General features: G+C 44.7%; 1 protein-coding gene across 1 annotated transcript in view; it reads right to left on the bottom strand.

The window, feature by feature from the left end:
* Positions 1–965: 965 nt before the first annotated feature.
* radil (Ras association and DIL domains) overlaps positions 966–12627 on the bottom strand; it is a 34236-nt gene continuing 22574 nt past the window's right edge. The window contains exons 10-18 of the mRNA XM_036542838.1: positions 12089–12329; positions 7719–7891; positions 6032–6182; positions 5355–5545; positions 4042–4079; positions 3725–3984; positions 2454–2590; positions 1572–1711; positions 966–1298 (exon numbers count right to left, since the gene is read on the bottom strand). Coding sequence (XP_036398731.1) covers positions 1199–1298; positions 1572–1711; positions 2454–2590; positions 3725–3984; positions 4042–4079; positions 5355–5545; positions 6032–6182; positions 7719–7891; positions 12089–12329 — 1431 coding nt within the window. The 3' untranslated portion in view covers positions 966–1198. The remainder of the gene's footprint in view (positions 1299–1571; positions 1712–2453; positions 2591–3724; positions 3985–4041; positions 4080–5354; positions 5546–6031; positions 6183–7718; positions 7892–12088; positions 12330–12627) is intronic.

Genomic DNA, 12627 nt, shown 5'->3' with positions numbered 1-12627 from the left:
TTATAAAGCTGAATCTCAACTTTAAATAATATTCTTCAATAGAACAATTAATAGATATACCAATCAGATTTCAGATTTCCCAAATAAGCTTGTTTTGGACCTATGTCCATATGCCATTATATGCATTAGTTATACATACACATATGTAGAGGTATATATAATCAATGATGAAGTATACAATCATTTCCTTCCCTCCGTTTTCATCAAATTTCTGAGTGGTTAGTAAGGAATACATTCATTAAATCAAATGTAAACACACTAATGACAACATTACAGAGTACTGAAGGAACAGAAACAGCTGCTTCTGAAGCTTTAGAAGACTGGGACCGATGCTCTGCCCCATAACAACACTGAGGGATTGATGCTAGGTCAGTTCCAGTACAGCTTATCTCATACTTGGAAAGTAGTTTACAAAGTTACACTGGTAAATCTACCTCTCCATGTACAATCTGAAATGTGCTTTACACCAGTGGGTGCTTTACCCTACATAACAAAACATTAATTGTGTACTGCAGCATTTATAGCTAGGTCATCTTTTTCAGTAGTCATGGTGCTGTAGTAGGTATCGGTGATTACTGATTGGAGCCAGCATACAGATGTTTGTGTACAGTACGAACCCTAATAGGGCATGACATGATTGGGTTCGCTGGCTTTCACCTAACGGAACTTCCTGAGTTGTTAACTGCATGAATGTTTTGGGGGTAATATGTGTTCACATTTCTTTTATTTTACTTTCATAAATGAAAATTGAGAATAACAAATGATTTTTCATAAAAGAAAAATAACATGAATGTTACAACATGAATGAATTTATATGTCATGTTAATCAGGATTAGAGTGTATTTTCAAGCATGATATGAATACTGATGTGACAAAATGCCTGCTGCCAATGATAAGGAATATGAATTCATAAAAGTCTACTTATGAATTTTGTGCAGCACCTATTTTAGTATAAATATTGTGTAACCTTGTAGCCCAGCCTGAGGTGAAGACGAAAGAAGAGCTCAATCTGACCTTGAGATGTGTGTGATGGAGGTCGAGAGTTTTGCTGGGAAGTGTTTGTGTCAGTGATGACTGTTTAAGGTAGTGAGGTCGTGACTGCCTGTGCTGTCGAGGGAGAGGGGGCCCGCGGCGGCTCGCTAGCTCCGGTGCCCCAGGTGAGCAGCGGCGGGACGTCCCGCGCCGCTCCTGTCAGCGCTCAGCAGGAAGAGGCGCTGATTTTCTCAGACACCTCCAGATCCGACTTGGCCACGAGGAAGCGCAGCCGCCCGCCTCCCAGCCGGATGAGGTCCACCGCACTGGGGAAAGAGAGATGCCGCTGTCAGAGGAATCTAATTTCTGCGATCTCAGCACAGGCCCAATTGACTGTGGAAACCCCCCCCCCCCTTTTGCTTTTACAAGAGAAAAAAAAAAAATCATTGATCTTTTTTTTTTCTTTACTGCTCAGTAACCCAGGTTTACTGATCTGTGACTAGAGAAATGCTCGTATCCCGTTCCCTGGGCCTTCCTGAGCAGAGGTGTTTAAATCGCTTGCCCGTGTGGCTCCCATGGACGGCTGACATTGCGCTGACCTCTGGTAGTCGGCTCCGATGAGGCTGGTCCCGTTCACAGCCAGGATCCTGTCCCCGATGCGGAGCCGTCCGTCAGACGCTGCTGGCCCGTCGGGGATCAGGGTCCTGATGTAGATCCCGGGAGCGTTGAGGGGGGTGTGCTGGAGACAGGAGAGAAACTCAGTACTGCACACCTCAGCACCCTCTGGCAGGTTCACCTGCTCACTTTCAATCCCAAGCTCCCCACACCATTCACTCTGGGATGCTGCATATCACTCGTAATACTCAGAAAACGAGTAGCATTCAATGGCACTCATTCTACTGCAACTCATTATTTTCATAGACTATGGATTAACAAGGAAATCAAAGTGGTACTGGAGCCATGTTATTGCTGCCCAGTAAAATGGAACTGTTGGAAGGCATATGGCCACATATTTTCCTGTTTAAATGTTCGTAAGTGTTATTCCGTGTAAGTGTTTCTTTGTGTTGCAGCTGGTGTCCTCATCTGTTATACTTGGCTGGGATCAACAGCAGACCTGAGACAGAGCAAAGCGGACTGACTCCTCAGATACCCGGTCAGCTGCTGTGTGAATATTGGAAATTTCACATGTAAACAGACATGTGACCTTTGCTGGATCCTGCTTTGTTTAGCTTAGCTCCCGGGGAGATTCATTTTCTCGTGTCTCGCTGGGTTAAAGAGGTCAGCTTTCATTTTCCCAGTTAATTAAGCTGAATTTATGATGCTGGCCTTTCTTCAAAGAATACAGTGGCATGCGTAGCCACACACGGTTAAACAGGGAGATCCCTCTCAATCGGAGGATGGCCTCGGGACGTGGGGCAGCATTCTCTGCAGAATAACCAGCCTCCCCCCCGAGTGGGCCAGGAAAGCCCTGTGTGACTCACCAGTCCATCGATGAGGCCCATTCCCAGTCCGAAGGGTCCCTTGTCCAGCTCCACTACAAACACGTAACAGAAATCATCAGAGGCTGAGCCGTTACTGGAGGGGACTGGGAAAGGGAAGTCAGACCCACTCATGTTGCCTGCAGGGGGACACAGACACACAGACGGCTGTGTTTGTCTCCCGCTGCGTCTTGCGCTCGCCCTCCCTACTGCTGAGACTTCAGAAAAAGTACCCGCGGTTTACACCAGGGCTGGGTTACATGGGGGCCAATCTTATGTTAGTCCACTTGCGCATGTTTGCATTTTACATATTTGAGTGTTTCATCAACAAATTTACCATTTCGATGAGGAACAGTGAAAAGCAGAGCAGCTAAGAGGGCAGGAAAGAGCAACAGAGTGGGTGGCAGACAGAAGCTCAGCTGCATGCATTCTGATGTGAGGGGCAGCGGACAAGATGGAGCGTGATGTGACATTAGAGATGAAAGGACATTGCTAACTGCCTCCCAGCTCTTCTCCACAACCGGGCATACACGGCACGGCCACGTGCCGTCACCATATGTTCAACGTTAAGACACCCATTCATTAAAGAGCAGATGACGGTTTCGTGGTTCAGTGCTTGGAGGAAACAGCCCAGGGGGAAAGAGGTATCATCACAGAGGTGCAGATTTAGAGAGCGGGTGACCAGGCTACGATTCACCTCCATGCTCCATTTCTCTCTAGCTCACTGTTCCCAGAACAGAGCAAGTGAAGGGGAAGGGGGGGGGGGGGGTAGAGGTCAGCCTGTCCGTCGAGCCTGCCCTCCCTTCTCCATTTCCCTCAGTGCCTCATTTAACGAGCCCCTCACAGCGGAAATGAGAAATGTTTTCACGAGGGGGCGAACGCCTGGGATTACAAGCAGCCTTCCTGGTGTGAGCGCTGACAGACTGAGTGTGAGAAATAGCTGAGTCTTTGGGGAAAAAAAAATGCAAGTGAGTGTGATGGTGACGGATGATTCTGCCATGTGCTCGAGAGAAGTGGTAGTTAGTGTAGGTAACCTAGCAGTTGAACTCGAGGCTGACTGAACAGCTGGCCAGCAGTAGTGTGGCTCCTGCCACAGCAAACCTTTACTACGTATTCACTGCAAGAACAGATCAGATTTCAGACAAATAAAAGAGAGAGGAGAAAATCAGTTTCATTACAGCATCGACACCATCATTCTCACTCTGATCATCGGAAGGAACGTTACTGTTAAAGACGAGGAAAACGCCCTGAGCAGCACGGCTCTGATATCGCACCTTCCATCCCGTTGGAGATCAGGCCGTTGATCTTTTTGATGTCGGGCGGGGTCCTGCTGCAGCCGTTGAGCTGGGGGCGCTCGGCCAGGCCCACGTCGGGGTAGAGCGGGGTGTTGGGCGGCGTGAGCAGGCAGGAGGGGTCCAGCGGCTGCATGCTGGGCCGCAGGGAGCCGTTCCTGCGCAGGCTGCCGTGCAGCTGCGTCTGCTGCAGCTTCTCTCTCAGGCGCTCCTCGGCGCCGTGCGCCTCCCGGGACCCCGCGCTGAGGTTGGACACCACCGACACCCTGCCGTCCACCTCCCCCTCCACGTGGGGCGGCGCCACTCTGGGGCTGCTGTGGCACTGCGGCTGCTCCCTCTGTAACAGCCAGCACACACACACGCGCGCTCGCACTCAAAGGCTTCCTGCTCGGCTCTTACTCTCGTCTCCTACAGTAAGCATGCGGTGGGGGACTCATTACAGTTGAGGGAATGCTCAAGGACGGGAGTAATGTACTTGATTAGATTAATGCACATAAGTTTGACCTTCCAGAGGGGGGATGCCAGTCAATACTGATAACATTTGTGGTCTGGGCCTTTGTCAGCTGATTGGATCTTAATATGATAATTGACAAGGGTTTTTTGGGGGGGGCAAAAAAAGACAGAGATGCCAAGGCATTACCGCTACTTGACCAGATTCCTTAGTGGCTCACTGCGACACAGCAATGAAAAATAAGAAAAACCCTGAGGTCTCTGCTTGCCTCACTCAATAATCACACAATAATGTGAGGCCTCCCAATCCACAACACCCGTGGGATGCTTGTCACCTTACTTAGGCAGAAGGCCAGCAGACACAGAACACTTGATTCTGAGTAAGATGAACAGTGGCTAGTGAAAAATGAAGGTTTTGAAAAGATATCATAATCCAAGCAGTCAAACTGCCTAATTGGACTGCTAAACCCTTAATAAGATTAGGAATGATTTTCATGTCTAGCAATTTGCTTGGTCCGAGAGCTAGGGGTTTCTTTTATCTGATGGATTATATCTACTGTTAAACCCCTACATCTGCTTCGAGCACATGGCTGGGATTACAGCAGATGAGCTGTGTTTAAATGATTTTAAGTTCCTGAAGAACTGGAAATGTAGGGTCCCGCGTGTCCTTGTGACAAAAAAGACTTCCAAACTGGAATCACAATGAATGTGTACTAATAGTAATTCATGAGCATTTAACTTTATCTGTGGCAAGATTTTAATTTTCATTGTCATTTGTTCTACATTTGCTTCTTGGAAAAAAATCAATTATAACACTAGAGGTGGCCATTGATTCAGCTTTAGCTTTTTGTTCTCTTATCTAAAACACATACAATGTCTGCATGTCCCAGTGCAGAGCTACGTCATATGAAAGACCTCAGTCTGATATGAGATTTTCCATAAAAGCGTGGCAATATCCGAAGTACTAGGCTCACATGAAATGCAAAGGAATGCTGTATCTGGGTAAATGAATATATTAAAAACACTGAATGGAGCCAGTACTTCATATTGTTAGAGACATCAGGGTCAGTGACATTCCACTTCACTATAAAGTTTACAAACCCCCCGTGGCAGCCGACAGAAAAAAGGTTGAGCCTCACTACATTTTCAGAGGCTGTGTTACCTGAAGCTCCTGCCAGTCGGCACTGCCATTGGTGGAGGGTGACCTGGTCCTCAGGCCCCACAAGAAGTGGCGAATGTACAGCAGCTGCCTGTAGATGTTGTCATCCACAGTCTCAGACTCCAGATCCACCTTGAAGCCACTACTGGGCAGCACAATGGGTGGGTGGTTCTCAAAACTCTCCAGCAGGTCCACTGATGAACAGCAGTAGGAGGTTATCAGTGAGCATCATATTGAATCACCATCTCAGCAAATCACATTTTATTTCATATCATCCTAGCTCTCAGGAGTCCTCCCTCCTTCTCTCTCAAATCTACTTGTTCTGCATCTGCCACACAAACCAACAAAAGTGAATCTATAAATTGATTGCCGGGCATAAATGAAACTGGGTCCATGCCATACTTCTGCTCTACTTCAGAGGAGATAAAGAAGGTGCAAAGTAACTGCAGTGGCATTGCAGAGGTATGGGAGAAAGGAAATGCATTCAGTACAGCAATTTGTGTGGGTCCTTTATCAAAACAGCCATATTGGTACATCCTAAAAATCCTTTCTAGGTAATACTAGTAATGGAGCTATAGATATGACAACTCACCTTTCCTCAAGCAATAGGCCATGCATTGAGGTGTTTGAGAGTGAAATGCCAGAACAGTATTTGCAGGAAATGGACAGAGTGAGCTGACCTGTTCTGTAGATCTGAGCCTCCTCCTCATGGCTGGGCTGCCACAAGGCCACGGGTCCCAGCTCTGCAGCCAGCTGGTACTGTGTCAGGATGCGATGGAGCTGCACGGGTCTGAGAGTGGGGTGATCCACTGACAGAGCCCTCCAGCTGATCTGGGAGAAGACAGAGAAACACATCATCCTTCAGTTACACAGTTACATACACATCAGCACTGAACATCTCTGAGAGTTTCCTAACATTCCACTACCTGTTGTACCTCATGTAAAGAGCAGAGGTATATGCATGTGTGTGTGTATACATATACACACACAGTATTTATGTGTGCACTAGTTGGTGTGACAGGAGACAGAAATCCAATTAAAAATCACAACAGCCTTTTTTCCCCCTGAATGTGTTTTGCCACCTCTGTGACTTACGTGCAAAAACAGCAATTACCACGGTCTGAGGCGTCTCTGCATGTGTCCTTAGCAAGAATATAAATAACGCTGCAGGGATCTTTATGCACAGAAAGTGGGTCACAAGAAATTAGATTTGTTGAGGTGACATGAATAAGAGTCAAGAATCAACTTGAGTCATGGAGTCATGAGTCATTCTCAAAAACAAAATTCAGAAATACGAATGCACACCGACCAGCAATACGCCAGGTTTTACCTACTGATACTCAAAACAAATAATAGACAATTGAGGCTTTCGTGTCACTGGTAGTAGTCAAAGGAATCACAGACCACCCAAGTACACACTAGACAAGAGATTTTTATTGGAATGCCCCTGCTGGGTACTCTGAGTGAAGACATCAACACATGCACAATAAATGGATGCCCGAGTCTTGATTTATAACTTCCAGATGAAATTGAAGATTTGCCTTTGTAAAATCATAGAAGCCTCAGTCTGATACCTAAATTAAGTTCAATTACATATGTTATCAGCAGTCATAAGGCTTGAATCCACTTCAGTGCCAAGGTCTTGGGTGAGAATTCTCCTACCCTGACTTAAATGAGCAAAATGCCAATGGTGTAAAAAAAAAAAATCCTTTGCAATGGTTTCATGAATCCATGATGCAGTGGCCCAGCCAGGTAAATGCACTTCCAGGCAATGTCATGGGAAGCATAAAGGGAGGCCTAGCCTCTGGGTGTCTCAGATTTAATGAGCACTACTTAATTAATCAAGCTAAGTAAAATGACAGTAATAACAAAGGAGCAATGTAAATTTCCACCAGCAGCCTCTGCCTATGATAGAAGAATAACAGCTGGTAGGACAATAGAAAATAAAGGCTTTAATTACTCAACAGTAAGCTGGGTTTTTCAGTGGCTGGAACAGTTACAGCTGTGGCATGAACAACAGAGAACTGAAAGGATTCCAGATCCCCAGGGGAAGGCTGCAGTGTTTGGACGCTCATGTAAAAATGTATTACGAATCGCTTAATATTTCATGGATAGGGCCGATCCTGTACTGCATTGCCCTGCACGCACGCTGCATGGTGTGTTTCAATGCTGCATGGAATATTAGCATGCTGTATGGAGTTTCTGTATGCTTTATGGAGAATCAGTATGCTGTATGAAGTGTTTGTAGGCTGTGTGGATTATTTGTATACTGTGTGGAGTCTTTGCATGCTGTATGGAGTGTCTGTATGCTATGTGGAGTGTCTGTATGGAGTGTTTGTATGCTGAGAGAGAACAAAGGAATGATACCTGCACAAGCTGCTGGGTGGGCGTGGCCAAGATGCGGATGGTGCTGCAGAGTTTGGCAAAGAACTTGTCAGCCAGGTGAGCCAGGCCCATCTTCCCCGCCCAGTCCAGCACCATTCTGAGGCAGGTCTGGATCTGCACCACTCGCGAGCGCTGGAACCAGCCTCTTGCAGGGCCTAAATACACACACATACACACACAATATTTTACAAATGTTAGCCTGTAATTCACTGTATAATCTAAGGTGTTAAAAACTGCAGAAATATCCAGACACATATTGCGAAAAAAGAGGCTGAGTATAAAACCTGACCCTTTCCCTCTCAACTACCTCATACCTACCTCAGATTGAAAAAATCTCAAGCATTTTAAAATTACACAATCTCTAGAAATGTAGTATAAAGAAATCACTTCTGTATGTTTACTTTGCTTTTAGAACGTGGATTGGCTGCTAAATACAATACAGACTCATTGCATTATGATTTTATTATTATTTCAGTTTCAATTATCAAACCAAATATGCTACAAGGATTGACCTGGTCTCCAAACACAAGTACAAGCATAAAGCTGATTTCCTGAAGGTGCTATGAAGATTACTTTTCTCATAAAATCCAGAAAGCAGTAAAGTCATGTTGAGTCTTTGTGGGAATTAGGGGATCAGAGGCAGGAATATAAACACTTGAGTCTTCTGCTTTGCTGGGAAAATCTACAAGACCTGAGCACTCAGCCCAAACCACTGTACACATACAGCAGCACAGTGTCCGCCTGCACCATCTCCTCTTTATACCATCTACCACCTGCTTTCATGTGCACTGCACTCTCTCTCGTGCTCACTTCCTCACACACACAATCCATCTCCTCTTTTCAGAATGCCAATGCTTTCATATGTACTAGATACACTGCATTGAGGTTTATTTTCATGCAACAGAACATCACTTTGAAGTATATTCCTTATATAATCGATTGCTGGAAAAAAAACCCAGTTCAAAGCAATATAGTTAATTGTAATTCTATTATATCTGTGTTGCCAGCAGACCTCTTTTAAATGTCTCGCTTATTAGGTTAAACCTGTTTTATAGTCATCTCTGAGACAGGAGACATGATGTAACCATTAATGTAAACATGGATACTGCATACCATGCAACTAGGCACTTCATATAAAGCTGGGTTACATAATGGATTCATAATGGATATGAATCATTATACTTCATACTTTTCAAAATGGTGCATGATCATGTTTTAGTGTGGTCTCCCTGATCAAGAATTGTGTTTAGTTGTAACATCCTGAGACAGCAGTCTGTAAGCACCCAAGACAGTGAAACAGTGTGCTATCTCCAGAGTAGTCTTAGCATGAAGAAACCCTTCTTCCACTGTTTTTCTATTTGTATTCACCAGCCTTGACATTCAACAAGTTAACCCACCTCATGACCTGTGCCAAATCATCACCTCTGGGTAATCAGCTGAAGTAATGCTTACATAGCAGTTGGTTTTTTGAGCATTTAACATTCAGTCATTAATTGAATGATCAATTTATCAGACTGATGCCAAACATATCTCAATATACTCTATGAGCTATGTCAGTCAAGTTAGCTGCATGTAGTATGTATATATTCTGTATGCTTTACAAAGGTATACAGTGTAAGGCACTATGAAACATATTGCAGGTAAATAATCTGTTAAGAGATAAGACAATCAGTTGAGGCAAACAACAAAAATATCAAGCCCCTCCACCATACAGTATGTTTTGCAGCTACACTAATGCGCTTTGTCTTGTTTTCGTGACGGTACATGTCAGACCTGACAAAATAATAGGATTATCCCATGTCTGGAGTAATAATCTCCACCTGTTTTCTGTTATAAAGAGAAATTGATTTGTGTACAGTTTAGAATACAATAGCAGTCTCACACAAACCACAAACCAAAACCTTTGAAATTGTCAGATTGAAAGAATGTTTCTGGAATTTCAAATCACTTATTCTGCTGTGCACCACAGTTGGTTTTTCAAAATTATTTAAAAATAACTGAGGAAGATTATGAGAACTGTGTTTTCCCCCAGTCTCAAAGGAAACCAGTTTTGAACTGAAAATGTGACTGACAAGATGCAAAATAATGTCCTTCTGCTTTGAAAAACAGCCAATGAGAAGTCAACGTCCCCAAGCTTTAAGAAGCCTTATATGAGAAGTGTTGCTCTGCTAGCGTCACTGTTAGTGAGAACCTGCAGGTGCTGAGAAAGTGATATAGGTGGCAAGGTCTGACAAGGGAAAGCAGAGTGGGGCATAGGAAAGGTTTCTATTTTCCATTTTATCTGCTGTAATGCATCATTAGCTGTCTTGCTGCTGCCCCCCCTGGCCTGGTTGCCATGGCTGCTGGAGTAGTGTCTGTACAGTGTGGCAAGAGGCCCACTCGCAGACATCAGATCCCCATGCCAGGGCACCACTGCTTTAATAATGAACACCAGACACAGTTCACACCATCTGCATAACAGCCCAATACATCACCACACAAGGACTCAGCCACAATTAAGACCGCTTCCTCTAGAACTAAAGGTGAGACCAGCAGGGTGTGCCAAGATTACAGGCTACTGTCTTGGGGGGGGGGGGGGGGGGTGTTGTGGCAAATCCAGCCTAACAGACACAAAGAGCTCTTTACATGTTAATGTTGTACTGTATTTCTACAGCTCGCCTTCGGCTTATCTTTTTCATTCAACTGAGGAAATGAATTTGAAAGTTTAACATTCTGTAAACGGTTGTCATTACTCTGTAAAGCGTCGGGGGTGAGCGTGGCAGTGTGTGAAGGGACAGAGGGCTGTGGCTGTAGCACCACTCGGCGCGCTCACGGAGCAGCCTGGTCTCCCTGTCTGGCAGCTCATTAAGACGGAGAGAGATGGCTTCCAGCAGCAGCGGCGGCATGTCGCTTTGAGGCCAGGCCAGCCGGAGACCCCCCTTCTGCACAGGAGATGATTCCTGTCCCCGGTAATGAAGACGCATGGCAGCGAACACGGGCCTCATCCAGGCGGTTTGTCGACACACTGTCTGCGCCCATCGCGCACAGGCTGAACCTGCACATACGTGCTGCTCCAGACACAGATTGCTGTCCCATGGCCTACATTGAATCGCTTTAACTGAATATGAGAATGTGCTGCATATAAATATGATGAGGCTATAATTTATGCCTCAACATCTGTTAACCTTCCTGGAATCTCTTGAAACCATTTTAGGATCATTTTGAGTTTTAATGAAAACAGCTTCCTCCCCAAAAAAATGTTTAGTCCACTTACAGCAACTGATATGGTAGTAGCTACTGAAACTTGTTGCAGAAGTAGGCTGTAAGTACAAAGAAATGCGCTGCTAACATTTGCCTTGTTTTTGACTTCACACCTTTGACCCCATCTATATTACATATACATTTATTCACATTTGGCAGAACAACGTGCAAACAGCATATTCAATAGTTATGCATGTAGCCATATAGACATCCCATCTTTTCAGTATTTTCTCTTCTATGTTTATTCTACCTAAACCTTCTAAACCTTTTCCAACCCTATGTCTATTTCTATCATGTATTTCCAATCCTTCCTCATACTTTAAATTATACCATGACTGTGCTGTCTGATTATTTGTAATAGTTGTACCAGGAGGATTTCACTGACAACCTGAACATTTGTTACAGCCTTTCTTGGCAATAGTAGAGAGGTGTGGTGATAGCTCAGATAATATGTAGAACCCGACTCTCAGAAGAGGCCCTTACTCACCAAACCGGTGATTAGAGTCATTCAGGCGGAGCTGGGTTATTACAGTGTTTCCAGTCCATAGATTTACTGCCTACAGAGGAGCTAGCAGAAGTGAGAAAATTGCGTTGAGAGAGCGGGAGGATATGCAAACCTCCTGCAGAACAAATCAATGGGGCCAATTGAGCTTATGAGTTTTCAGATCTTGGGAGACAAATAATAAATATATGGCCAAATGTGACAGTCTCCATGTACCAATAACTTGATTTGATAAATTCAGATAAAAACAGCATTGAGGTAAAAATCATGCAAACCTCATATAAAATGCTATCTCATGTCTATGCCCTTTGTTGTAATCTCTGTAAATACAACTATACATAAGTAAAGAGGAGAGTGCATAAAGATTTGGCTTGGTTTCCATTGCGTTAGTTAACCTGTGGTTGGGCTTGAATGGTGTTACGCTCACACTCACTGGACTGTGAGTGTTGTTAGCCTGATCTATCACTCTTGCTCATTTAACTTGAATGAATGCTGAATGGTGGAAACTGCTCTGGATAAGAGTGTGCTAAATGCATGTAATGTAATGTAAGAAACAGAGTGAAAGATGGCAGCTGTATGGCATGTAGGCCCTTCCATGGACACAGCTCACCTTTGTCCAGTAGCTGATTGAAGAGAGACACGTTGGAGAAGAAAAAGAGGTAAGCAAACATCTGGGACTGGATTTCGTGATGGACCTCGTACTGCTGCAGCAGGTCCTGCGTGGTCTGGAACACCTGCAGAACCTTTCGAACTGGCTCCGGAGGCGACCCCAGACCCCTCCAGCAGGGGTCACTGTTCTCCCCCTGGAAGGGGTTGCAGTCTAGAAGTCCAGGAAGGACCACATACAGAGACTAGAGTACAGAGAGAAAGAGAGAGAGAGAGAGAGAGAGAGAGAGAGAGAGAGAGAGAGATGTCATTGTGTTGTACTGTTTGGAAAGAAGTTGCTTGACAACAATCTGCACTTCATCACTGGTCATTGCTCGTCCATCACCCATTTCCCATCTGAAAGGAGCTGACACTGTTCACTGTTCCTACTGTGCAGCATTGGTTTTATCACTTCAAACCTATACTGTAATACATGTAAAACATGTACATACATTTAAAAACCAGGCATGAAATTTACTCTTCTGAAAGTTAAGTTCAACAGCT

The sequence above is a fragment of the Megalops cyprinoides genome, chromosome 1, assembly GCF_013368585.1.
Source record: "Megalops cyprinoides isolate fMegCyp1 chromosome 1, fMegCyp1.pri, whole genome shotgun sequence".
Classification (NCBI taxonomy): domain Eukaryota; kingdom Metazoa; phylum Chordata; class Actinopteri; order Elopiformes; family Megalopidae; genus Megalops; species Megalops cyprinoides.
This window is presented reverse-complemented; position numbering and strand designations above follow the sequence as displayed.